Raw genomic sequence first — 24324 nt, 5'->3', positions numbered from 1 at the left:
CTGGGTTTTTATTTTTTTATTATTACTTTTTTTTTGGTAGTTCTATTTTAAATTTTTTTAGGAACCTCCATATTCTTTTCCATAGGGGCTGCACCAATTTGCAATCCCACCAACAAGGCCCAAGAGTTTTCTCCACATCCTTGCCTACACTTGTGGTTTATTGATTTTTTTTTTTTTTTTTTGGTTTATTGATTTTATTTTTTTTATTTTTTTATTTTATTGATTTTTCACAGAGAGGAAGAGAGAGGGATAGAGAGTTAGAAACATCGATGATAGAGAAACATCGATCAGCTGCCTCTTGCACAATCCCTACTGGGGATGTGCCCGCAACCAAGGTACATGCCCTTGACCGGAATCGAACCTGGGACCTTTCAGTCCGCAGGCCGACGCTCTATCCACTGAGCCAAACCGGTTTCGGCTGGTTTATTGATTTTTTGATGATAGCCATTCTGACAGGAGTGAAGTGATAACTCATTGTGGTTTTAATTTCTCTGATAATTAGTGACATTGAACATTTTTTCATATGTCTGTGGGCCCACCTGTATGTCATCTTTGAAGGGTTTGTGTAGGTCCTCTGGCATTTTTTAAATTGGATTTTTTTTATATGTAAAGTTGTATGAGTTTTTTTATAAATTTGGGATATTAACCACATATCGTATGTATCATTGGCTAATATCTTCTTCTAGTCGGTAAGTTGTCTTTTTGTTTTGCTTGTTTCCTTTGCTGTGTAAAAACTTTTTAGTTTTCCCTGGCCAGGTGGCTCAGTTTGTTGGAACATGTTTTGATATACCAAAAGATAGTGGGTTTGATTCCTGGTCAGGCCACATACCTAGGATGGGCGTTAGATCCCCCTGGTCGGAGAGCATGCAGGAGGCAACCAATCTATGTTTCTTTCTCACATTGATATCCCCTCCTCCCCCCTGTCTCCCTTCCCTTCTCTCTCCCTCCCCCTTCCTCTCTCTCTAAAATCAAATTTTTTTAAAAAGTATTCTCAGTTGAGAATTTTAAAAAAACCTTTTTAGTTTAATGTAGTCCCGTTTGTTTATTTTTTCTTTGTTTCCATTGTATCAAAAAGTACATATATCACTAAGAGCAGTGTCAGAGAGTTTACTGACTATTATTTTCTTCTAGGAGTTTTATGGTTTGGGGTCTTACATGTAAGTCTTTAATTCAGTTTATTATTGAACTGATGTTTGGGAATATTAAGAGCGTGAGTTGGGGTATGTTCCTTCACAGAGGATTTTCATCAGCTTCTACTAGGAGTTAGAGGTTGCCACCAACCTGGGACCGCTTTGATTCTCTTTGATAGCCCCCAGAATTGAAAGTTTCAGTTAAATGATTTTAATGTCTTACAGCAGCAGCTACTGCAATTTCAGTGTGTCCATCTCCACAGTAGGGAAATAACTGCCTCTGGGAGGTGATAGGCCCTGTTCTGGTGTCAGGACTTTTTCTCCCTGCGATGTGTTTCCATAGCTTATCACTTTCTTCTGACAGACACATTGTCTAGATGAGAGGCAAGAGAGCCATGCAGTTGTTCAGAGCTTTGCTTTGGCTCTGGTGTCAACGCAGCTAGCTTCTAATCTCAGCTCTTCCACTTGTCAGCTGTGGCATTTGAGCAAGTTATTCAATTGCATTAAGCTTCATTTCCATAACTATTCCACAAATATAAAAAGTAATAATAGTGCTCATTTATTAGGATTATTGTGCAGAATAAATGAGGTCATGCATTAAAAGTACTTAGCATGGGTCTTGGCACAGATAAGTCCTTATTAATTGATACCAGTTATCATTATTAGATAGATAATTAGAAATATTACTAAATTAGTTAAGTTCCCACTAAGTTTTAATGGCTTGGGAGTTTAAGTCTCTTTAATTTCTATGTCTGTTTGTTCCCATTTATTGTCTTAATTTTTTAGTTTAACTCATGCAGTTCTTTTATTCTGGATATTGGAATTTCTCATTTTTAGCTTCCTGATAACCATATACCTTTCCATGTGATAAAAAAACAAACTACAATATGGTACTTAAAATACCTTACTTAGAACGATGTTGATTCTCATCTATATGAAATTGTGGTTGTGGTTTTATTTTCACCATATTCATTAACCTTGTATTACACTGGAATCTTTTTGAATAGTCAGTTACACTAAATTTTATAATTATAAAAACAGCATGTTTTATCATTTGTCTTTTCTGATTATAAAGATAATGTATATTTATTATAGAAAATTGGGAAAACTACAGTGAAGTATTAAGAAAATGAAATCTTTTGTAGTCTCCCATTGTCTGAACTCAATATAGCAGCCAGAGTGATACTTTGGGTATAAATCAGATCATTCTACTGTCTTGCTCTCCATACTCCATTAACTGCCCCCTCTCCAGCTTCATTTCTCCCTCTGTGCCTTGACTCTCTAACTTTAACCACCTTGGTCTCTTTGCCATTCCTTAGACACCGTTAGCCACCTTCCCACCTTAGAGCCTTGCATGTGTCCTTCCCTCTGCCTCAACTGCTCCTTCCCTACTTAATCCAGATGTGCTGCCTTACTTCCTTAAAGTCTCAAATATCACCTTACCAGAATCCTTTTCAGACCACCTCCTCTAAAAAATAGCACCTCCATCAATACCCTCTTTCCCTACTTTATTTTTCTTCACAGCATCATTGTCTGACTTTGTGTTATGTGTCTGTTGTACGTCTCTGTTACTAAAGAGCAGGGCCTTGTTTAATTCACTGGTGTATTCCTAGAACTCGCAATAGTACCTGGCACAGAGTAGACACTTAGTAAATATTTGTGGAGTAAATGCATCCTACTATTCAGGTGTAACTATTGATGTTTTCATGTTTTCTTCCTGTTTCTTATTTGTGTTTGTGCATGTCTCTATGTGTATATTTTTACTATTTGTGTATCTTTATAATTAAAGTAGCATTATATAATTTTATGGCCTTCTTCACTTAATTTTATGAGGATTTTCCAGTGTTGTTTCACATTCTTCATAATCATAGTTTTTGCTATTCTCTATTGGTTGACTAGACTTCCATCCCACCTCCTATTATTGGACATTTTGATTTTTTTTTTCAAGTTGGTTTTTAAATCTCTTTTCAGGAGGGCATATACCGCATCTCTAGGAGAAACAGCAGTTGCATTTGACTTTGGGCCATTGGCAGCCATCCCGAAGAATATTTTTGGACAAAAAGGCAAAGATGAAGTAGTGGCATACCCACTGTACATCTTATATGAGAATGGGGAGACTTTCCTTACATATGTTAGTCTGTTACACAGGTAAGTTAAGGAGGTGACCCACCTAAATGAAAGCCCAGCTTGTGCTCCAGTAGAGATTGTCATAGTTCAACTTATTTACTTATTTATTGTCATAGTTGGAGTTACTTACTTCCTTATTCATTTATTTATTTATTGTCATGGTTTGACGTGGGATCTCTGTTTTTGAATTGTGGAAGGTGTTGCAGCCCTTTGATGCTTGGCTTGCACAATTTGGAGAAAGATCTGGTACAGATCATAGGACCTTTCATTTACTCATGTTAATATGGGAAAATGTGATAGAATTCCTGGATAATCACTTAAGACTGAATTTGTTTTCACAAAGTCTAGTCAATCAAAGAAGTATTTATTGTGTATCATATATGAACAAGATATTGTGGGAGTGGTTAGACATGGTAATCTGGTATCTTATGTCCCAACTGTGGGAAAAAGACATACATACACAAGAAAAGATAATTACCACATCAGTACAAAGACAGTAAGAACCCAGAAGAAGAAGAGATTGTTCTGATTGAAGAGGTTACAGAAATTTTCATAGAGAAGCACTGATGTTATATGGGACTTAAAGGTCTAATGCGGGATTAAATGAAGCATCAAGAAAGGGTAAGAGCATTTTAATTACCAGGGAAGCATGAAGTAGAATATGAAAGTAAAAAATGCAAGTGTCATTCAAGGTTCAATGATGGGACATTTGGGGCTAGAGCAGAGGATTCTGGTAGGGAAAATTAAATGATAAAGCTAGAAATATCTGCCCAGGGAAAATTTTATGGATTTAAACACCTAATTAAGGAATGTGGGTCTTTTCTGAAGGAATGGGATAGTAAGAATGTAGTGATGGTTTCTCAGCAGGAGAATATAAAATAAATGGTTAGGGAAGGGACTGAAGCAGAGAGACTTTTTTTTAATTTTTTTTTTTAAATTGATTTCAGGGAGAGGGAGAGAGAGAGAAACATCAATGATGAGAGATAATCATTGATCTGCCACCTCCTGCATGCCCCCCACTTGGGATTGAGCCTGCAACTCGAACATGTGCCCTGATCAGGAATCAAACCATGACCTCCTGGTTCATTGGTCGAAGCTCCAACACTGAGCCACACTGGCCAGGCATTTGTTTTTGATTTTCAGAGAGACTTTTAAAGAAGCTGTTGTAAAATTTATCTTGAAGTCTACAAGAGTTTGAACTGCAATGGTTGTAAAGCAAAGGGAGAAATGAAGATAGCAGATACTACAAAGGAAGGATCAATAAGACATAGTTATTGTTTGGATATGGTAGTGAGCCATTAACAAATACTGAGATCAGGAAGGGCAGGTAATTTGGGGGAAAGATGATATAATAGAATTGTACACCTCAAAACCATATAATTTTATTAACCAATGTCACCACAATAAATTAAGTGGGGTTTGTTTTATTGTTTAAAGTATTACCTATAGTAGTACATATATCTCCTTTTTTCCCTCCCGAGTGTTGTTTTTTTTTTAAAGTAGTTACAGGAGAGAGAGAGAGAGTGCAAAATTATAAAGATGAGAAAAACTAAAGAGCTTGGTAGATTACAGAATGGTAAGGCTTCACTACTAATTGCATTCTCCTTGACAGAAGCGTTCTCTGCCTTCCACACATGATCTCTCTCAGGAGACTTTTGTGTAACATTATTGCTCTGTCTATCCTTCCTCCTCCTGCCACTTGGTCCTCATTTGTCTACCCGATGATCTACCTAATAACCTTACTCCCAAACCTAAAAGTCATCTCCATTATCTTACATCCAGTCCAGTCCCAACATTCTATTGATTTTAACATGAAAATTTCTTGATGCATCCTTCTCTCAATTCCCTTGTCCTTGCTTCAGACCCTCATCATCTTCTGCCTGGGTCATTCTTTTTTTAATATATTTTTTAATTGATTTTTTACAGAGAGGAAGAGAGAGGGATAGAGAGTTAGAAACATCGATCAGCTGCCCCCTGCACACTCCCCACTGGGGATGTGCCCGCAACCAAGGTACATGCCTCTGACCGGAATCGAACCTGGGACCTTTCAGTCCGCAGGCCGATGCTCCATCCACTGAGCCAAACTGGTTCCGGCTTAAAGGTCCTCTCCATGTCATTCTCCTTACTACTGTCACTACCAGATTAATCTTAGTAAAGTGAAGCCCCATCCCTCTTGATTAAACCTCTAGTGACAAACTGTCCCCCAGCAGATAGGCTCTGAGCTCTCTAACATGCCATACGAGATCATCTGCTTTGTAAGCCAGACCTGAAAATCTGCCTCACTGCTTCTTTGTTGCCTTAGACTTTGTACTTCACCTCCTATCACACTAAGCTCAGTTTCCTTCTTATTAATTCCTTGTCTTTCATGCCTCAGGACTTTGTATATGCTGCTCCCTAGCTTGGGGTGTTTATCACCCCTTCCCAGAATATACTTTCTCCACTGATCTTACTGAGATGCCTTTTTTATACACCTCACTTTTTTTTGTACCTTTCTATATTTCTCAGTACCCTGTAAAGCTTTGCATTGTTACACTTATCACATGGTAGAGTAATTCTGGTTAAATGTCAGTTCTGTGGGGGTGTCAAGTAGCTCTCAGTAAATGTATTTATCTAATTCAATTAAATATGTGGGTCTGGAGCCCTGAAGATAAGCAACATTTCAGAAGAAAAAATTTGAGAGTCATCAGGACATAGATAACAGTTAATGGTTTAATATGCTGTCATGTAAGTATGTTTTGAAAAGAGAATAAAGCTTACAGCACCAATATTTTTTCACCCAAATACGTTTCACTCTTTCTTTAGCCCTGGGAATATCGGAAAGCTGTTAGGTCCATTGCCCATGCATCCTGCAGCTGAAGATAACTATGGTTATGACGCTTGTGCTATACTCTGCCTACCCTGTGTCCCCAACATCTTAGTGATTGCTACTGAGTCAGGAATGCTCTACCACTGTGTTGTGCTGGAAGGGGAAGAAGAAGATGACCAAACAGTAAGTCAGCCGAGTGTGTGTGCACATTTGTATCTCCAGCACCAATATAAATGCCTAATAGAGATGAGGAATTTCATTTTTTATCTGACACCTCTATATATTTTGGAAATTGAACACTCAAAGTTAATCGAAGCCCACTTAAAAATTTAAATGGGAAGAAGTTAGAAGGTGCCCAACTTACTTGATCCACCAACCTACATATTTCTTTCTGGACTCTAAATTGGCAATCTTTGGTGACAAATAAAAGAAGTTTCGAGTCACTGATTTAGCTCTTCTCTGAACTTGATTATTCCTATCTTTCTAAAAGAAGGGAGACTTTTTTTTCTCTGAAGACTATGAAGGCACTATCAGAATAGGGGATGGAATTAAGAATTTGAAAGCACTATCTGATCCAGCTTTTTGCTTGTTTTTCATTGTGTACACTTTCACTTAGACATGAAGGACTGAACATATGCTTTTTTACAGTCAGAAAAGTCCTGGGATTCCAGGGCCGACCTCATTCCTTCTCTGTACGTGTTTGAGTGTGTTGAGTTGGAGCTTGCCCTGAAACTGGCGTCTGGAGAGGATGATCCCTTTGATTCCGACTTCTCTTGTCCAATCAAACTTCACAGAGGTAAAGTATTTTTTTAATTACAGTTTACATTTTACTTATTTTATAATAGTTTCAGGTGGTTAAACATTTATATAATGTGGTTAGACATTTATATAATTTACAAAATGACACCACCCCCTAATTCTAGTACCCAATTGGCACATAATTATTACAGTATCATCATTATTATTTATTTTTCTGTTTACATTTTTTAAAATATATTTTTATTGATTTCAGAGAGGAAGGGAGAGAGAAATAGAAACATCAATGATGAGAGAGAATCATTGATTGGCTACCTCCTGCACGCCCCCCACTGGGGATCAAGCCCGCAACCTGGGCATATGCCCTGACTGGGAATCAAACCGCTGACCTTTTGGTTCCTGGGTCGATGCTCAGCCGCTGAGCTACACCCGGCTGGGCTCTGTTTACATTTTTTAAAATTGATGGCAGTATTACGGAAGCCCCCCAGGTTCCAGCCTTTGCCCCTGTCCACCCAGTCCCCCCTCCTCCACCCTAGACCTTCCCCACACTATTTTCTGTGTCTGTAAGTTATACATATATGCAGATATATTCTTTGGTTCATCTCTTCCCATCTCCTCACCCCCACCTCCCCTTTGAGATCTGTCATTCTGTTCCATGCATCCATGCCTCTGGACCTATTTTGTTCATCAATTTATTTCGTTCATTAGATTCCACATATAAGTGAGATCATGTGATATTTATCTTTCTTTAACTGGCGTACTTTGCTTAGCATAATAATCTCCAGGTCCATCCATGCTGTCACAAAGGGTAAGAGCTCTGTCTTTTACAGCCACAGAGCATTCCATTGTGTAAATGTACCACAGCTTTTTTTTTTTTTTTTAAGTATAGTTTATTGATTTTTAGAGAGAGAAGAAGGTAGAGGGAGAGAGAAACATCCATCTGAGAGCATAACATTGATCAGCTGCCTCCTGCACTCCCTGTACGAGGGATCGAGCCCATAACCTAGGCATGTGTCATTGACCAGGAATCAAACCAGCAACCTTTTGGAGCATGGGATGATGCCCAACCAACTGAGCCACACCGGCCAGGGCATGTATCACAGCTTTTTTATCCACTCATCTACTGATGGGCACTTGGGCTGTTTCCAGATCTTAGCTATTGTAAATAATGCTGCTATGAATATAGGGTTGCATATATCCTTTCTGATTGGTGTTTTGGAATTCTTAGGATATATTCTCAGAAATGGGATCTCTGGGTCAAACAGCAGTTCTATTTTTAATTTTTTGAGGAACCTCCCTACTGTTCCACAGTGGCTGAACCCGTCTGCATTCCCACCAACAGTGTACTAGGGTTCCCTTTTCTCCACATCCTTGCCAGCACTTGTTGATTTATTAATGGTAGCCATTCTGGCAAGTGTGTACAATATTATTGATTATATTCCCTATACTTTACTTTAGATACTCATGACTACCAATTTGTTTTTCTTCATCTCTTCATCTTTTTCAACCATCCCCCTCCACTCTGGCAACCCTGTTTATTCTCTTTATCTATGAGTCTGTTTCTGTTTTGCTTGTTCTTTACATTCCACATGGAAGTGAAGTCATACAATACTTGTCTTTTTCCGCCTTACTTCACTTAGCATAATACTCTCCCGGGCTGTTCATGTTGCCAAAAATGGTAAGATTTCATTCTTTTATGGCCAAGTAATATTCCATTGTATTTATGTACCATATCTTCTTTATTCCATCATCTATTGATGGCCATTTGGGTTGCTTTCATATATTGGCTATTGTAAATAACACTGCAGTGAACATAGGGGTATATATATCTTTTCAAATTAGTGTTTTGAGTACTCACTAAATTTAATTCTTTTATTTTATTATATTTATACTAAAACTATCATAGACTGTCCCTGTATAATTTATTTGTTCTGTGATTCCAGGCTTTAAAAATTCAATGGGCTTTTTTTGTCCTTTTAGTCATTCATTACTCTTTAGATCCAAGAAAGACTGAGCAAATTTTCCAAGTTTGAAAATAGTGGTCTTGCGTCTGGATCTACCCACATTTATAACAGTGAATTTTTCCTGGTTCAGTCAAAGGTAGATATTTCATGCTTCAAATACTTAAGGATATACAAACTTTAATAAACTTTAAAAATCAAATTATAATATATGATATTAAGGTATCTCTTTAAAATATCTTCATTTTTTAGAACACATCTTGTTATAATCAGATCCAGTTTGAATATTATCCTTTTTATCTTTTCTTCTTTTGTTTTAATTTACCTAGTTGGTTCCAGAGCATTCTGGCAACTTATCTCTGTTACCTAGGGAGGTCTTGGATAAACAGATGAGACAGTTAAAGAGCATGTTGTTCAGAGTGGCTGAGTGGAAGGAGTGTGTGACCAGAAGTCTGGAGTGTCCTAGGTTTTAGTTACAGTTCTAACATTAATAGGCTCTGTAGCATTGGACATTTACTCAACCTCTGGTCTTTAATTTTCTCTTCTGAAAACAACAGGGATAACATCAGATGATCTTTAAGGTCCCTTCTAACACACAAATTCTGTAATTCTATTGGCCCCTCTACCCTTTCTCAGAGTCTCCTCTAGATCTTGTCTTCTCAGTGAAGAATGAAGAACAAAAGCTTATTCAGCCTAGAATAACTAGGTTTACCTTTCAAAGTTTTCTTCTGTGCAGTATGGAGAGAGGGAGTTCAATCTTAGAACAGCCTGATTTAATCTGCTTAGAGTCCCACTAACCATTTTGGGTAGGTTTGGTAATAATGACTTTGACTCTGTATTAAAGTATAGCCAAAACATTTAAGGGGTCTTTATATAATAAACCAGGAAAGAGAACTCATTAGACATGTCTAATTAAACAGTATTGGAGAGATAGAGTCTAAATAAATTAAGTCTTGGGCTTTGCTTTATAGATGAGGAAATTGAACCTATAAACGAATTGGTTTCTTTATAAAGCATAATATGTGCCCTGGCCAGGTAATTCAGTTTGTTAGAGTGTCCTCTTGATACACCATGGTTGCAGGTTCAATCCCTAGTCAGGGCACATACAAGAATCAACCAGTGAATGCATAAATAAATGGAATAACAAATTGATGCTTTTCTCTCCCTCTCTCTTTCTCCTTCCCCCCTCTCTCTAAAGTCAATCAGTTTTTAAAAAGTTAAAAAGAAAGGTACAGATATGTATCTTTGGGAAATCTTAACCCTTTGCACTCGCTTGCTTTTTTCTCGATTCCTTTATTCTAATGCTAACCGTGTCGAGTCACACTCGACATCCGAGTGCAAAAGATTAAATGTAGGCACTTTTATTGTAGTTATTCTGAGAATTAACATTCTCATATGTGAAACTAATAAATTCTTGACTTGTTCATATTTATATGTAAGGCATTTTATAATCACTGAAACATCTTTTTAATGACATAAGTGAAATAACTACATATAACATGTTGGGGGGTATCTAGCAAATTTCCTACTTCAGGTACTAATGTTGCCTCATTTTTTATAACAGATTTCTGTTACATCCCAATGTTAACATTTTTCTGACTTTAGCACAACAGACACATTCTGAAATGCCATTCTACACAATAGTAGACCTGATGAGATGATTTGAGCCTTAAGTCTCAAGTACGGGCAGATGAAAAGAAGCTTTGCAATATTTATTGTTCAGAGAGATGATTGCCATAGACCAGGAATTTTTAAACTTCTTACAGCACAATGCTTTTTTCAGAGTATTATGCAGAACCCCAGCATATAAAACAGATAATAATAATTTAACATCCACTATACAACATGTACATACTATAAAGTCAACAGTAAGAAAGTGAGACTGCCTGATAAAAGAAAATTTTAATTTAGGGGCTTATGGATGACAGTTACCATCTTTAAATCAGCTTTAGTGTATACTTATTTCTGTATCTTGATTTAGTTATCTAATATTTTTAAATTCTTGAGTCACAGAAATATATTTCTATATATATATATATAAAAGCTAAGTGTCCGTCGGGTAATGACGTCATGTAGCAACGCCCGCCTTCCTCTCCCTAGCAACAACTAGCCTCCTAGTTTCTTCAGCCCAGGAACACGACTTGCTTTATAGCCAGGTGCAAATATTTCACACTTAATTTTTTTTTTTTTTTTAATAGTACCAAGCTTTAATGAATCTTTATTGTTCAGATTACAATTGTTTCTCCTTTTTCCCCACATATCTCCCCACCACCCAGTTCCTACTTCCCCCTCTTCCCTTACCTCCCCCCCCCCGCTGTCCTTATCCATAGGTGTATGATTTTTGTCCAGTCTCTTCCCATACTCCCCACACATACACCCCTTTCCCCCTGAGAATTATCAATCCACTCCCATTCTATGCCTGATTCTATTAAGTTCATCAGTTTATTCTGTTCCTCAGATTTTTAATTCACTTGACTTTTAGATTCACTTGTTGATAGATATGTATTTGTTGTTCATAATTTTTATCTTTCTTCTTCTTTTTCCTTTTTTTAAAGAATACCTTTCAGCATTTCATATAATGCTGGTTTGGTGGTGGTGAACTCCTTTAGCTTTTTCTTATCTGTGAAGCTCTTTATCTGCCCTTCAATTCTGAATGATAACTTTGCTGGGTAGAGTAGTCTTGGTTGTAGGTTCCTGCTATTCATCACTTTGAATATTTCTTGCCACTCCCGTCTGGCCTGCATGGTTTCTTTTTTTTTTTTTCAATGTCAAACAAATTTTTTATTTGTTTTATTTTCATCCCAACTAGAATTTTTTTTTTTTAATTTCTTTATTGATTAAGGTGTCACATATTTGTCCTCATCCCCCCATTCCCATCCCACCCCTCTCCCCACGCATGCCCCAATCCCCTGTTGAACTTAACCGTTGGATAGGCTTATATGCATGCATACAGGTCCTTTGGTTGAACTCTCCCCCTCCCCCCACCCTCCCCCTTCCCTCCCCTATCCTCCCTCTGAGGCCCGATAGTCCGATCGATGCCTCCTTGCTTCTGGTTCTGTTCTTGTTCCTCAGTCTATGTTGTTCATCATTTCCCCTAGATGAGCGAGATCATATGTCACTAGATATATACTAATAAGAACTGAATGTGAGACGATCAATAATAGTTATGCTGACAGGCAAATGAATCAATCTGTAGCGAGCTTCCCCCTGGACCAACAGTTCTTTTGAGACCCAATTTCAATGTCCAGTAGTTCCTTATGTGTACATGTCAGCACTGACCCCTCAGCTCTGGATGGTGGACAAATGGTGGTAATGGAGGTCCGACTCCCTCTGGTTTGGTCTCGGCCGAACCCAGGGGCACAGCGTCACCCAGACTAAGGGGCACGTGGCCTCACCCTTACCCAAGGGGCGCGTGGTCACACCCGGGCCTGGGACCCAGCCTCACCCGGATGGATCCATGGGCGCACGGCCTCACCCGGACCCAGGATCTGGCTTCACCCGTACCCAGGGACGCTTGGCCTCTCCCAGACCCAGGGGCACGTGGCCTCACCCGGGCCTAGGTGCACGCGGCCTCACCCGGATCCAGGGACACATGGTCGCACCCGGACCGAGGGACGCTTGGCCTCTCCCAGACCCAGGGCCACTTGGGCTCACCCGGGCCTAGGTGCACGCGGCCTCACCCGGATCCAGGGACACATGGTCTCACCCGGACCCAGGGACGCTTGGCCTCTCCCAGACCCAGGGCCACTTGGGCTCACCCGGGCCTAGGTGCACGAGGCCTCTTCCGGATCCAGGGACACATGGTCTCACCCGGACCGAGGGACGCTTGGCCTCTCCCAGACCCAGGGCCACTTGGGCTCACCCGGGCCTAGGTGCACGCGGCCTCACCCGGATCCAGGGACACATGGTCTCACCCGGACCCAGGGACGCTTGGCCTCTCCCAGACCCAGGGCCACTTGGGCTCACCCGGGCCTAGGTGCACGCGGCCTCACCCGGATCCAGTGACACATGGTCTCACCCGGACCCAGGAATGCTTGGCCTCTCCCAGACCCAGGGCCACTTGGGCTCACCCGGGCCTAGGTGCACGAGGCCTCACCCGGATCCAGGGACACATGGTCTCACCCGGACCGAGGGACGCTTGGCCTCTCCCAGACCCAGGGCCACTTGGGCTCACCCGGGCCTAGGTGCACGAGGCCTCATCCGGATCCAGGGACACATGGTCGCACCCGGACCGAGGGACGCTTGGCCTCTCCCAGACCCAGGGCCACTTGGGCTCACCCGGGCCTAGGTGCACGCGGCCTCACCCGGATCCAGGGACACATGGTCTCACCCGGACCCAGGGACGCTTGGCCTCTCCCAGACCCAGGGCCACTTGGGCTCACCCGGGCCTAGGTGCACGAGGCCTCATCCGGATCCAGGGACACATGGTCGCACCCGGACCGAGGGACGCTTGGCCTCTCCCAGACCCAGGGCCACTTGGGCTCACCTGGGCCTAGGTGCACGCGGCCTCACCCGGATCCAGGGACACATGGTCTCACCTGGACCCAGGGATGCTTGGCCTCTCAGACCCCGGGGCACGTGACCTCACCCATGCCTAAGTGCACGAGGCCTCATCCGGATCCAGGGACACATGGTCGCACCCGGACCCAGGGACGCTTGTCCTCTCCCAGACCCAGGGCCACTTGGGCTCACCCGGGCCTAGGTGCACGCGGCCTCACCCGGATCCAGGGACACATGGTCTCACCCGGACCGAGGGACGCTTGGCCTCTCCCAGACCCAGGGCCACTTGGGCTCACCCGGGCCTAGGTGCACGCGGCCTCACCCGGATCCAGGGACACATGGTCTCACCCGGACCCAGGGACGCTTGGCCTCTCCCAGACCCAGGGCCACTTGGGCTCACCCGGGCCTAGGTGCACGAGGCCTCATCCGGATCCAGGGACACATGGTCGCACCCGGACCGAGGGACGCTTGGCCTCTCCCAGACCCAGGGCCACTTGGGCTCACCCGGGCCTAGGTGCACGCGGCCTCACCCGGATCCAGGGACACATGGTCTCACCCGGACCCAGGGACGCTTGGCCTCTCAGACCCCGGGGCACGTGACCTCACCCATGCCTAGGTGCACGAGGTCTCACCCGGATCCAGGGACGCCTGGCCTCCCCCAGACCCAGGGGCACGTGGCCTCACCCGGGCCTAGGCGCACGAGGCCTCACCCGGATCCAGGGACACACGGTCTCACCCGGACCCAGGGACACCTGGCCTCCCCCAGACCCAGGGGCACGTGGCCTCACCCGGGCCTAGGCGCACGAGGCCTCACCCGGATCCAGGGACACACGGTCTCACCCGGACCTAGGGGTGCGTGGCCTCTCTCAGACCCAGGGGCACGTGGCCTCACCTGGACCTAGGTGCACGAAGCCACCCGGACCCAGGGGCGCGTTACCTCTCTCAGACCCCTGGTCGCGTGGTCTCACCCGGATCCAGGGGCTCACAGCCTCACCCGTACTCGGGACCCAGCCTTACCCGGATCCAGGGGCCCACGGCCTCACCCGGACCCAGGGTTCAGATTCGCCCGGACCCAGGGGCACATGGCCTCACCCGAACCCGGAATCCAGCTTCACCTGGACCCAGGGGCGCGTGGCCTCGCCCAAACCCAGGGGCGTGAGGCCTCACCTAGACCCAGAGGCGTGTGACCACATCTGAGCCCAGAGGCTCGCAGGCTCGCCTGGACTCGGGTCTCAGCGGGGTTTCGTCTTCTTGATCCCAATTCCTGTTGGTCAATTCCCTCTCAGCAATTCCTTCGGTCATTTTCTCAGAGCTCCAGGGCGGCTGCCGCAGAACTCGTTGGGCGGCGGGCTCGGCAAGGCTCCGGTGTGCCCGGTACCCAGCGGTGGGCTGGTCCGGTGTCGCTGCGTCGCTGAGCGTGCACACCTGGCCACTTCGGGGCATTGAGATTCTTGAAGGACTCGGAGGTCAGCAAGCACGGAGTCTCCCACCCCATGTCTCCCAGGGGCTCGTCTGTCCGTGCTCGGCAGCGAGTGGAGCCATCCCCTCAGCCGGAGACCGCCGGGGGAACTGCGCCAAGCACGTTCCTGGCCACCATTGTGTCGCCTGAGCCATAGTTCTTAAAGTGTGGACTTTGGGTCACCGGCATCAGCATCATCCTGCGTACCCCTCTCTTTTATTCTAGTTGTAGAGCATCTGCTCAGCCAGCCCCCCGGTCTTTCTGGCTGGTGTCTGCTCTGCTCTCCCGTCGTAGTCTCAATATTGTTGTGGTAGGCAACGATCAGGCTGCCGCCCTATGTCTCCATCTTGGTCCTCCTTTGTACAGTTAAGTCTTGATTGTTGTTGGTGTCACTGGGAGGAATTGTCCTCCAGGCCAATTGGCCGTGAGGACCCTCTTTGTCCATATAGGAAGAGTTGCTGTGCAGGAGACATGTTTGTGTGCCGGGTCTTGATGCAGCAATGCCTTGGCGCTCACTGAGTCTGCTTCTAGAATGCCTCCCTTATGCAAGTGATTGAAATCTGGTGTCATCTCCCACCAACCACTAGATGCCCTCGTTTCTGGGTCTCCAATGCAGTGTGGGTCAGCCACTACCTGAGGCACTCAGCAGGAAAAAGCTTCTGCTCAGCTTGGCTGGGGCGGAGCTACAGGGTGGAGCCTACAACCTTGGCTTCCTGTCAGCCCCGCCCTATGAGGCTCCTGTGTCTGTGTCCCTCTGTATTCCTTGCAAACACCTCTGAGAGAAACGCGCCCTGGAGTTTCGCCCACTGCCAAACAGTCCAGTCCCTCCCCTAATGAATCTGGACTCCCAGATTCTCGCCTGGAACTGGGCTTCAGTGCAGTTGGAACTGGGTCTCAGCGCAGTCTGGCGTCCCTGTCTCCTTCCCAGCAGGGCCACCCAGTGGCGCAGGCAAAAGTTCGTCCTCTGCGCACCTTCCAGTGCGCGCGTCTGGAGCCGCCGCTTCTCTGTGCCTCCGCCACCACAGCCCAAATTCATTCCCCCAGCGTGCGCCTGGCTTCCCAGGGATTCGCCCGGAACTGGGGTTCAGTGCAGTCGGAACTGGGGTTCAGCACGGTCCTGAGCTTATGTCTCCTTCCCGCTAGGGCAGTTCAGTGGCGCAGGCAACAGTCCGTCCTTTGCGCCCCTTCCCGTGCGCGCCTCTGGAGCTCTGCCTTCCCCCGCTCCTCTGTGCCTGCGCCCCACAGCCCAGATTCATTCCCCCAGCCTGCGCCTGGCTTCCCAGGGTTTCGCCCGGAACTGGCGCTCAGTGCAGTCGGAGCCAGCGCTTAGCGCACTCCGGAGCCTTTATCTCCTTCCTGCCAGTGAACGCCGGCCAGGCCGTCAGCCGCCCCTTCCTCTCCGGCTCCATCCTCCCCGCAGGCGCGCGTGCTCGTGTCTCCGCCAGTTTCTCCATACCTCAGGCTTTTACGGCTCCCCCGATTGTCCCCGTGGCCTTCTCCTTCCCCCCATCTGTGGGCATTTCAGTCCGCCAGCTCTCCTGTGGTTCTGGACGATGTCCGTTCTGACCTCTAGTTCTGCCTTTGAAATTGTTGTGCCCGGCTGCAGGTTAGGTGTTTCACCTATGCCGCCATCTTGGTTTCTCCCTGCATGGTTTCTGTTGAGAAATTAGCTGATAATCGTATGGGAGCTCCCTTGTAGGTAACGAACTGTTTTTCTCTTGCTGCTTGTAAGATTCTCTCTTTGTCTTTTGCTCTTGGCATTTTAATTATGATGTGTCTTGGTGTGGTCCTCTTTGGATTCCTTTTGTTTGGGGTTCTGTGCGCTTCCTGGACTTGTAAGTCTATTTCTTTCATCAGGTGGGGGAAGTTTTCGTTCATTATTTCTTCAAATAGGTTTTGAGCATCTTGCTCTCTCTCTTCTTCTGGTACCCCCATAATTCTGATGTTGGTTCGCTTGAAGTTGTCCCAGAGGCTTCTTACACTATCTTCAACTTTCTGAATTCTCTTCTCTTCATGCTTCTCTGGAGGAGTGTCCTTGGCCTCTTTGTATTCCAAATCTTTGAGTTGATTCTTGCAATCCTCTAGTCTGCTTTTGGGTCTCTGTATAATATTTTTTATCTCAGTCAGTGTATGTTTAATTTCTAGTTGGACCTCATTGAATTTATCGGCCTTTTCCATGAAATTCTTGAAAAACCTTATAACCGTGGTTTTGAACTCTATGTCCAGTCGCTTGTTCTCCTCCATTTCTTTGGTTTGTGATCTGTTTCCTTGCCTTCTCATATTCTCTGCTTCCCTAAGTTGGTAGGGTAGTTTTGTGTACTAGGTGTCCTATTGGTTCAACGGGTCAGCCTCCCAGTTACTTGAGGTGGACACTCTTGATGTACCCTTGTGTACTGTGTGTCCCCCAGCAGGAGCTACAGCAAGGGCTAGTTTTCTCCTCCTTTGCTTGGGCGGTTTTGGAGCAGTCTGACTGGAGCTGCAGTTGGTTAAGCTGCTCCAGAACAGGCCATTTATATGCAAAAGCCGCTGTGTGGAGCCGGGGCGGGTTTGTAGAATGTGCGGGGCGGGGCCTCAGGGCGGGGCGGGGTCTCAGGGCGTCACTAGGCTGGGGCGTGGCCAACGGCGATGGCTGCCGTCAGCCGTCTCTGCCTTTCCACGTTTCCAAGTCCCTGTGCCCCGCGCTCCAGTGCAGTAAACAATGATTGCTGGGCGCACCACTGCAAAAGTCACTCTCACTTTCCGACCCGATGGCCGAGAGTCCAGCTTCTCCCCGTAGGTGCCTGGGTCCCCTGAGTGTCCCCAGAAACTGGATTTCAGTGATCGGGAGCTTGTCTCCCTGCGGGTTGAAGAAAAGCCGCGCACCCAGCCGCCCGCCGCCGGCCCGATTCACGTGCCTCCATACCTCAGCTTTTCAGCGATTGTGCTTCTTTCTCTTCTTAGTTGTAAATCTTCCACTCAGCCAGCTTTCCCGTGGTTCTGGGTGGTAGACGTTTTTGTCTTTTAGTTGTATTTTTGAAATTGTTGTGTGAGGCAGCAGATTAGTTGTTTAACTATGCCGCCATCTTGGTTCCCCCTCAATATTTCACACTTTAAACAAATGTCTGTGAAGCATTTTCCCGTACCTCATCTCATTTGATCCTCACAGAAGTCCTGGAGTATGTAGATAGGAGACTCAGTAGAATCCTATTTTCTTTTCATTAGCCACAAAACAGAGATTTAAAAAGCTTAGAAACATGACCTGACTGAAAAGAAGAAATGGTGGACCTTGAAAATGACTTCAAGTTTTCTCACTGCGCAGAATATAGTCAAACACTGCTGCAGTTAAATATTTTACCCTTTGCTCTCCCTGCGTAATCTACAATAATAATCTGCTTCGTGTTGATATTTACTGCTGTGTTGCTGACAATTACCTGAAAGAGAAGTTGGGGTGCTTCATTGGGCTGGAAAAAAATTAGCCAAATCAGAAAGCAGGTCTAAGTAAGCAACTTTATTCTATATCTATAAAAGGCTAAGTTGACTTGTGCATGCACGATACACATAAAGCTCTTGCTGGAGCCAATTGCACATGTGTGTTTCCATCTGTCATTGTTGATCATGAATTTGATTGACACTTCTATTATAGGTAAAGGGCGAATAGCAATATTAAAATATTTCTTCTAATTAATTTCCTTTCAATGTGCACGAATTTGTGCACTGGGCCACTAGTTTGTAAATAATAATCAGTATTTAGGAGCTCCTCTTTTAGTCTCAGAATGGTCTTACTGATACTAGGGCTCAAAAGAAGTATAGAAAATTTCATTAAAATTACATAACTGATCATATTTTTTTAAAATATATTTTTATTGATTTCAGAGAGGAAGGGAGAGGGAGATAGAAATAGAGAGAGAGAGAAACATCAATAATGACAGAATCATTGATTGGCTGCCTCCTGTACATCCCCTACTGGGGATCGAGTCTGCAGCCTGGGCATGTGCCCTTAACCAGAATTAAACCTGGCACACATCAGTCCACAGGCTGGTGCTCTATCAAATGAGCCAAGCCAGCTAGGGCACAGCTGCTCATATTTTTTAGTATAAATATAAGTGGTTGTCAAACAAAAATTGGAAGTAGAACTTAAAATAAACTTTTCTGTGGGTCAACATTATCAAGACAAGTAAAGCTTCACATTTCATACCTCCTTTACTGTGTTATGACAGAACTGTCCACTAACCAGTTATACTGAAATCTTTTAGTGTACCTGTGCTATAGGAGTGCGCTTGCTTCAACAATTTCATGTAAGTAGATGTGTGCATAAGTTTTCTGCAGACCTATAATCTTTTTAATCATTTTATTTGAATACCTGTAAACAAATGCACAAAGGGACAGAAAAACATAAATGATTACCCGGTAGCAAGTGTTTATATTTTGGTGAACTCTGTTGCATTAATATTTAGAAAATAATGTATTTGCATTGTGTTTATTCATCATACTTTTTAAAACACCTAAAATATATTTAAAAGTTGAATTCAGATTTTAAAATTTCAATAACCCCCTAACATAGTGTCATAATAAAAATGTCCTGTTGATCTTCCATCACTTTCATCAGAAAACGTGTTTTTGGGCTGCTGGAGTGAATATTTTTAGTTTTCCAATGGCTTCCTTTATATCATTAATGATTCTATTTGCAGATCCCAAGTGTCCCTCAAGATACCACTGTACTCATGAAGCTGGTGTACATAGTGTTGGACTAACTTGGATTCATAAACTTCATAAATTTCTTGCATCAGGTGAGTTTTCTGTGCTTTTCAGTATGTTTCACAGATCCTGTTAAAAGGAGTTTGGAAAAACCCTGGCCTGTGTGGCTTAGTTGACTGAGCATTGTCCCATGCACCAAGAGTTCGTCAGTTTGATTCCTGGTCAGGACATATGCTTGGGTTTCAGGCTGGATCCCCAGTAGCGGGTATGCAAGAGGCAGCCAATCAGGGATTCTCATCATTGATATTTCTATCTTTCCCTTCCTCTGTCTCTGAAATCAATAAAAACTTTTTATTTTTAAGTAGTTTGGAATAGAAAAGTAATTTTGGAGTAGAAAATTAATGAAACCAAAAGTTGGTTCATTGAAAAAATTAACAAAGTTGACAAGCCTTTAGACAGTCTGACCAAAAATAAAAGAGAGGACTCAAATTATGACAGGCATTAAATAGGGGTTATTACTCCTGATCTTTCAGAAACAGAAATGATTATAATAGAATAGCTGTATGCCAATTAGATAACTTAGATGAAATGGACAAATTTCTAGAAAGACACAGGCTACCAAAACTGACTCAAGAAGTAGAAAATTTGAATAGACCTATTCAAGTAAAGAGATTGAATTAGTAAACAAAACTACCTAAAAAGAAAAGTTCAGGACAAGCTGGCTTCACATTTAAAGAATAAATTTCAATTATTCACAAGCATTTCCAAAAAATAGGAGAGGAACACTTTCTAACTCTATGAGGTCAGTATTACCGATACCAAAACCAGACAAAGATGACAAGAAAACTACAGACAGATATCTCTCATGAATATGGATAGAAAAATCCTCGACAAAGTACTAGCAAACCAAATCCAGCAACATATAAAAAACATCATATACCATGACTAAGTGGGATTTATCCCAGGAATGCAAGGGTAGTTTAACACCCAGAAATCAATCCAGGTATTATATAGCATAGCAATAGCATAAAGGACAAAAACCATGATTATCTTAATAGAGAAAATGCATTTAAGAAAATTTAATAGCTTTTCATGTTAAAAATACTCAACAAACTAGTAATAGAAAGGCACGTCCTCAAACTGATATAGGGCAGCTTTGAAAAATCCACAGCTAACGCCATACTTCATGGTGAAGACCAAGTGCTTTGTGAATTAGCTTTCTATTGCTGCTATTATAAATCGCCACAAACGTCTTAAAACAATAAAAATTTGCCCTGGCTGGTGTGGATCGGTGGTTAGAGCACCAGCTTGCACATCAAAGGGTCATAGGTTCGATTCTTGGTCAAGGGCAGATACCTAGGTTGTGGGTTCAATCCCCAGTCCGGGCACATGTGGAAGGCACCCAATTGATGTATCTCATATTGATGTTTTTCTCCCCCCCTCCCCCTTCCCTTCCTCCCTTCCACTCTGAAAAAAAGAAAAAATTAATGGAAAAAATATCCTCAGGTGAGGATTAACCAAGAAAAAAAGAGGAAGCAATGGTTTGAGATAAGAACTTAATTGCGTTTAATTAATACTTGTCAGCATTTTAATTTGGAGACATTTGTGCATCAGTGAACTTATGTAATGGGATAATGTGTTCCTTTGTAGATGAAGAAGATAAGGATAGTTTACAGGAACTTGCTACGGAACAGAAATGCTTTGTAGAACACATCCTTTGTACAAAGCCATTGCCATGCAGGTAAGAACCAACTCCTTGTCTACACAGGTAACTGTTGTTTGCCCCAGTAATCCAGATACATGTATGCATCACACTCACATGCAGCTCACCCTTAAGAGTATCAGTTCGTCCAGTGATCATCCAGAGCTCCCCTGTCTCAGGACCCTCACATACTGTGTCCTCTGTCTGGGAGGTCTTGTCCCGTGCAGCTGTAGTTGGCTGTCTGCACTGGCTAACTACTGATTCTTCCTGAACTTAACTTAGTACCAACTCTTCAGAAGGGATTCCTTGATTCCCCAGTCTAACCTGAGGTTCTCCTGTTATTCTGTCATTTTCTTTGTAGTACATTCAAGGTGGTGTCTGTATTTGATAATTACTCCTGTCTGTCACCACTGCTAGAGTATGTTTCATGAGAGCAGAGACCACATCTGTTTCCTGCCATTCACTGTCCCCTCCTGTCAGCATACTCGCTGTCTGACGTGCCTCGGGGATGTTCAGTAAATATTTGATGACTAAATAAAGGGAAGTGTCTAGAATGACTCCCAAGTTCCTCCCTGGGATAACTGTGTAGATGTGGTCCCTTGGAGACATGTGGGACATAGGAGAAAGTATGTTTGGGAGGATGGAGATGTGTTAATGGGGGCACTGGGAGTTTTCTGTTGCTGTGGCACATCCAAGCAGAGGCACTCAGTAGGCTGTTGGACATGTGTCTGGAGTTTGGATGGTCTGGGCTAGAACAGTATGGATGTGGGAATTGTCAGCTTTGGAGTGTGTCTATGGTTAGGGTTACTCAGAAAGGAGCCTAGAATGAGTAGAGGAGACCTGTGACAGTCAGTGTGTCAAGATAGAGGAGCCCAGCCAAGGAAGGAAACGAGTCCAGGGCTGCCAGAAAGGCTACAGGAAACCTGAAGGAAAATATGTCAGATGCCCAGGAGGTGGGTGTTTCAGGGAGCAGGCAGTGGGCAGCAGCAGGAAGAAGTCATGAGTCTAGACTTGGCAGTACAGGGGCTTCATCTGGAACTGGGAGGGAAACAATGGTAGGTAGGGGAGGAGAGCACCAGAGTGAAAAGTGAACAGGGAAAAGAGCTAATAAAATTCCACTTACGTACATTTCAAAAACAGGTAAAATTAAACGGGTAGAGTATCGCCTAGGAAGGAATACATAGATAGGAGAATGATGAAGCAAAGCAGGAGCATGAGTACCATAAAAGTCAGAATAGCGGTGACTGCTCTAAGGAGTGGAAGGCTGGATCAGGTAGCGGCAGCGTTCGGATTGGTGGCCTGGATAGTGGTTACAGAGTGTATGCACTCTTTCTGTGTGTAGATTTCACACTGAAAAGATAAAATACAGACTCCCCCTTGCCTACCTCCCCTCTTATAGGTTACAATTTAAAGTCTGCTGATTCTAGGTAAACAGAAGGGAAGAAAAACTAGGTTAGGAAGAGATTGAAATTATAGTGGAAAGAGTGTTTTTTTGTTTGTTTTTAAATATATTTTATTGATTTTTTTTTTAGAGAGAGGAAGGGAGAGAGATAGTTAGAAACATCAATGAGAGAGAAACATCGATCAACTGCCTCCTGCACACCCCCCACTGGGTATGTGCCCGCAACCAAGGTACATGCCCTTGACCGGAATCAGACCTGGGACCTTTCAGTCCGCAGGCTGATGCTCTATCCACTGAGCCAAACCGGTCACGGCTGGAAAGAGTTTTGAATGGAAGAGATGTGAGCATGTTTATAAGCTGAGGGTAATTAGACAATAGGAGATTTTGAAACTATAGCGTTGAGCCCTAACCGGTTTGGCTCCGTGGATAGAGCGTCGGCCTGCGGACTGAAAGGTCCCAGGTTCGATTCCGGTCAAGGGCATGTACCTTGGTTGCAGGCACATCCCCAGTGGGAGGCGTGCAGGAGGCAGCTGATCAATGTTTCTCTCCCATCAATGTTTCTAACTCTCTATCCCTCTCCCTTCCTCTCTGTAAAAAAAAATAAAATATATATTAAAAAAAGAAAAGAAACTATAGCGTTGAGATCAGAAGAGGTGAGGAAATGGCATGGTCAGTCCAGGGCGGAAGTGTGCTGTGTGGGTGGGATGAACATTGGGGCAGGTGGAGTAGCCTGTTGGCAGGAAAGACATTTCCTTCAGTGAAATAACCAGCACTAAGAGGGAGATGCAAGCTGTGTGCTGGAAATGAAGTCCTGTGACAGATGTTGGGCTGCATTGGATTTTTCATGTGAGGTAGACTGAAATTCAGTCAGTAGTTTCTGAGCACTTCGTCTGGGCTAGGCAGAGACAGCTGGGGCTTCTGTGCAAGTTGGGGAGAGAGACACGTATAACTTCATTGAATCATGGTAACTGCTGAGGTTAGTGCGCACCGTGAGGCTCTGGGTTCCTGAGTTACTTATAAATCAAATGGCCTCTAGGCTACTAAGTGACAGGTGTTCAAACCAGTCAAAGCTGTGAGTATTACAGGTTTCCAGGTCAGCACCTTTGAGGTTACTGCACTAAGAGCAGGTCCCAGGCAACTGATAGCCCAGCCAGAGAAGGCGGCGAACCTCAGCCATGTCATTACACGTGGATCCACTGCATTTGCCGTTTTCTAACTTCCTGTGCCTGTGTGTTTCCAGGCAGCCAGCTCCCATTCAGGGGTTCTGGATTGTCCCTGATATCCTGGGGCCCACGATGATCTGCATCACCAGTACCTATGAATGCCTCATAAGGCCTTTATTGTAAGTACCATGTTGTATTCCCCACACAACTTGTTAATTCTGCAAGATCTAAACTGGGGAAATGCCCTTAGAAACTGGCTTGAAGTTACTTGGATTATGCTTTGGCTTCTGATGAGAGTTGGAAAGGTAAAATAGGATTAGTTTTAGGCATGATATGGGAAAGCATACTAAAATTAAATAGTGAACTCCATTAATGTGAGTTATATTCAGCGATTATCATATTCTAACTATGTGCCAGACCTACAAGTAAGGCAGTTACATGCATTTTCTCCTGTAACCAGAGTGGCCCTGTAAGCACAACACTATCGTGCCCATCTTGTAAGAGGAAACAGGGCTCGAGAGGTTCAGTAAATGCTCAAGTAGCACTTCGAGCCAGGCTGCAAACTAGTACAGGGCTTTCTCACTCCCAAGTCCATGCTCACACTTGAACTTCTCCATTTCTGCCAGGCTCAGAGGGATGTCATA

General features: G+C 44.0%; 1 protein-coding gene across 8 annotated transcripts in view; it reads left to right on the top strand.

Moving 5' to 3' along the window:
• Positions 1-24324, top strand: part of NUP88 (nucleoporin 88) — a 41084-nt gene that overhangs the window by 12263 nt on the left and 4497 nt on the right. For 4 of the 8 annotated variants that reach the window (XM_008156731.3, XM_054709757.1, XM_054709756.1 and 1 more), the window contains 6 exons: positions 3102-3278; positions 6060-6246; positions 6712-6859; positions 19407-19505; positions 21064-21154; positions 23758-23859. In XM_008156731.3, coding sequence (XP_008154953.2) covers positions 3102-3278; positions 6060-6246; positions 6712-6859; positions 19407-19505; positions 21064-21154; positions 23758-23859 — 804 coding nt within the window. The remainder of the gene's footprint in view (positions 1-3101; positions 3279-6059; positions 6247-6711; positions 6860-19406; positions 19506-21063; positions 21155-23757; positions 23860-24324) is intronic. The other 4 variants (XM_054709759.1, XM_054709758.1, XM_028133043.2 and 1 more) reach the window with 2 other exon arrangements.

This window comes from Eptesicus fuscus, chromosome 20, assembly GCF_027574615.1.
Source record: "Eptesicus fuscus isolate TK198812 chromosome 20, DD_ASM_mEF_20220401, whole genome shotgun sequence".
NCBI classification, from domain to species: Eukaryota; Metazoa; Chordata; class Mammalia; order Chiroptera; family Vespertilionidae; genus Eptesicus; species Eptesicus fuscus.
The sequence above is the reverse complement of the archived record's forward strand: the minus strand, read 5'-3'. Positions and strand labels throughout refer to the sequence as shown.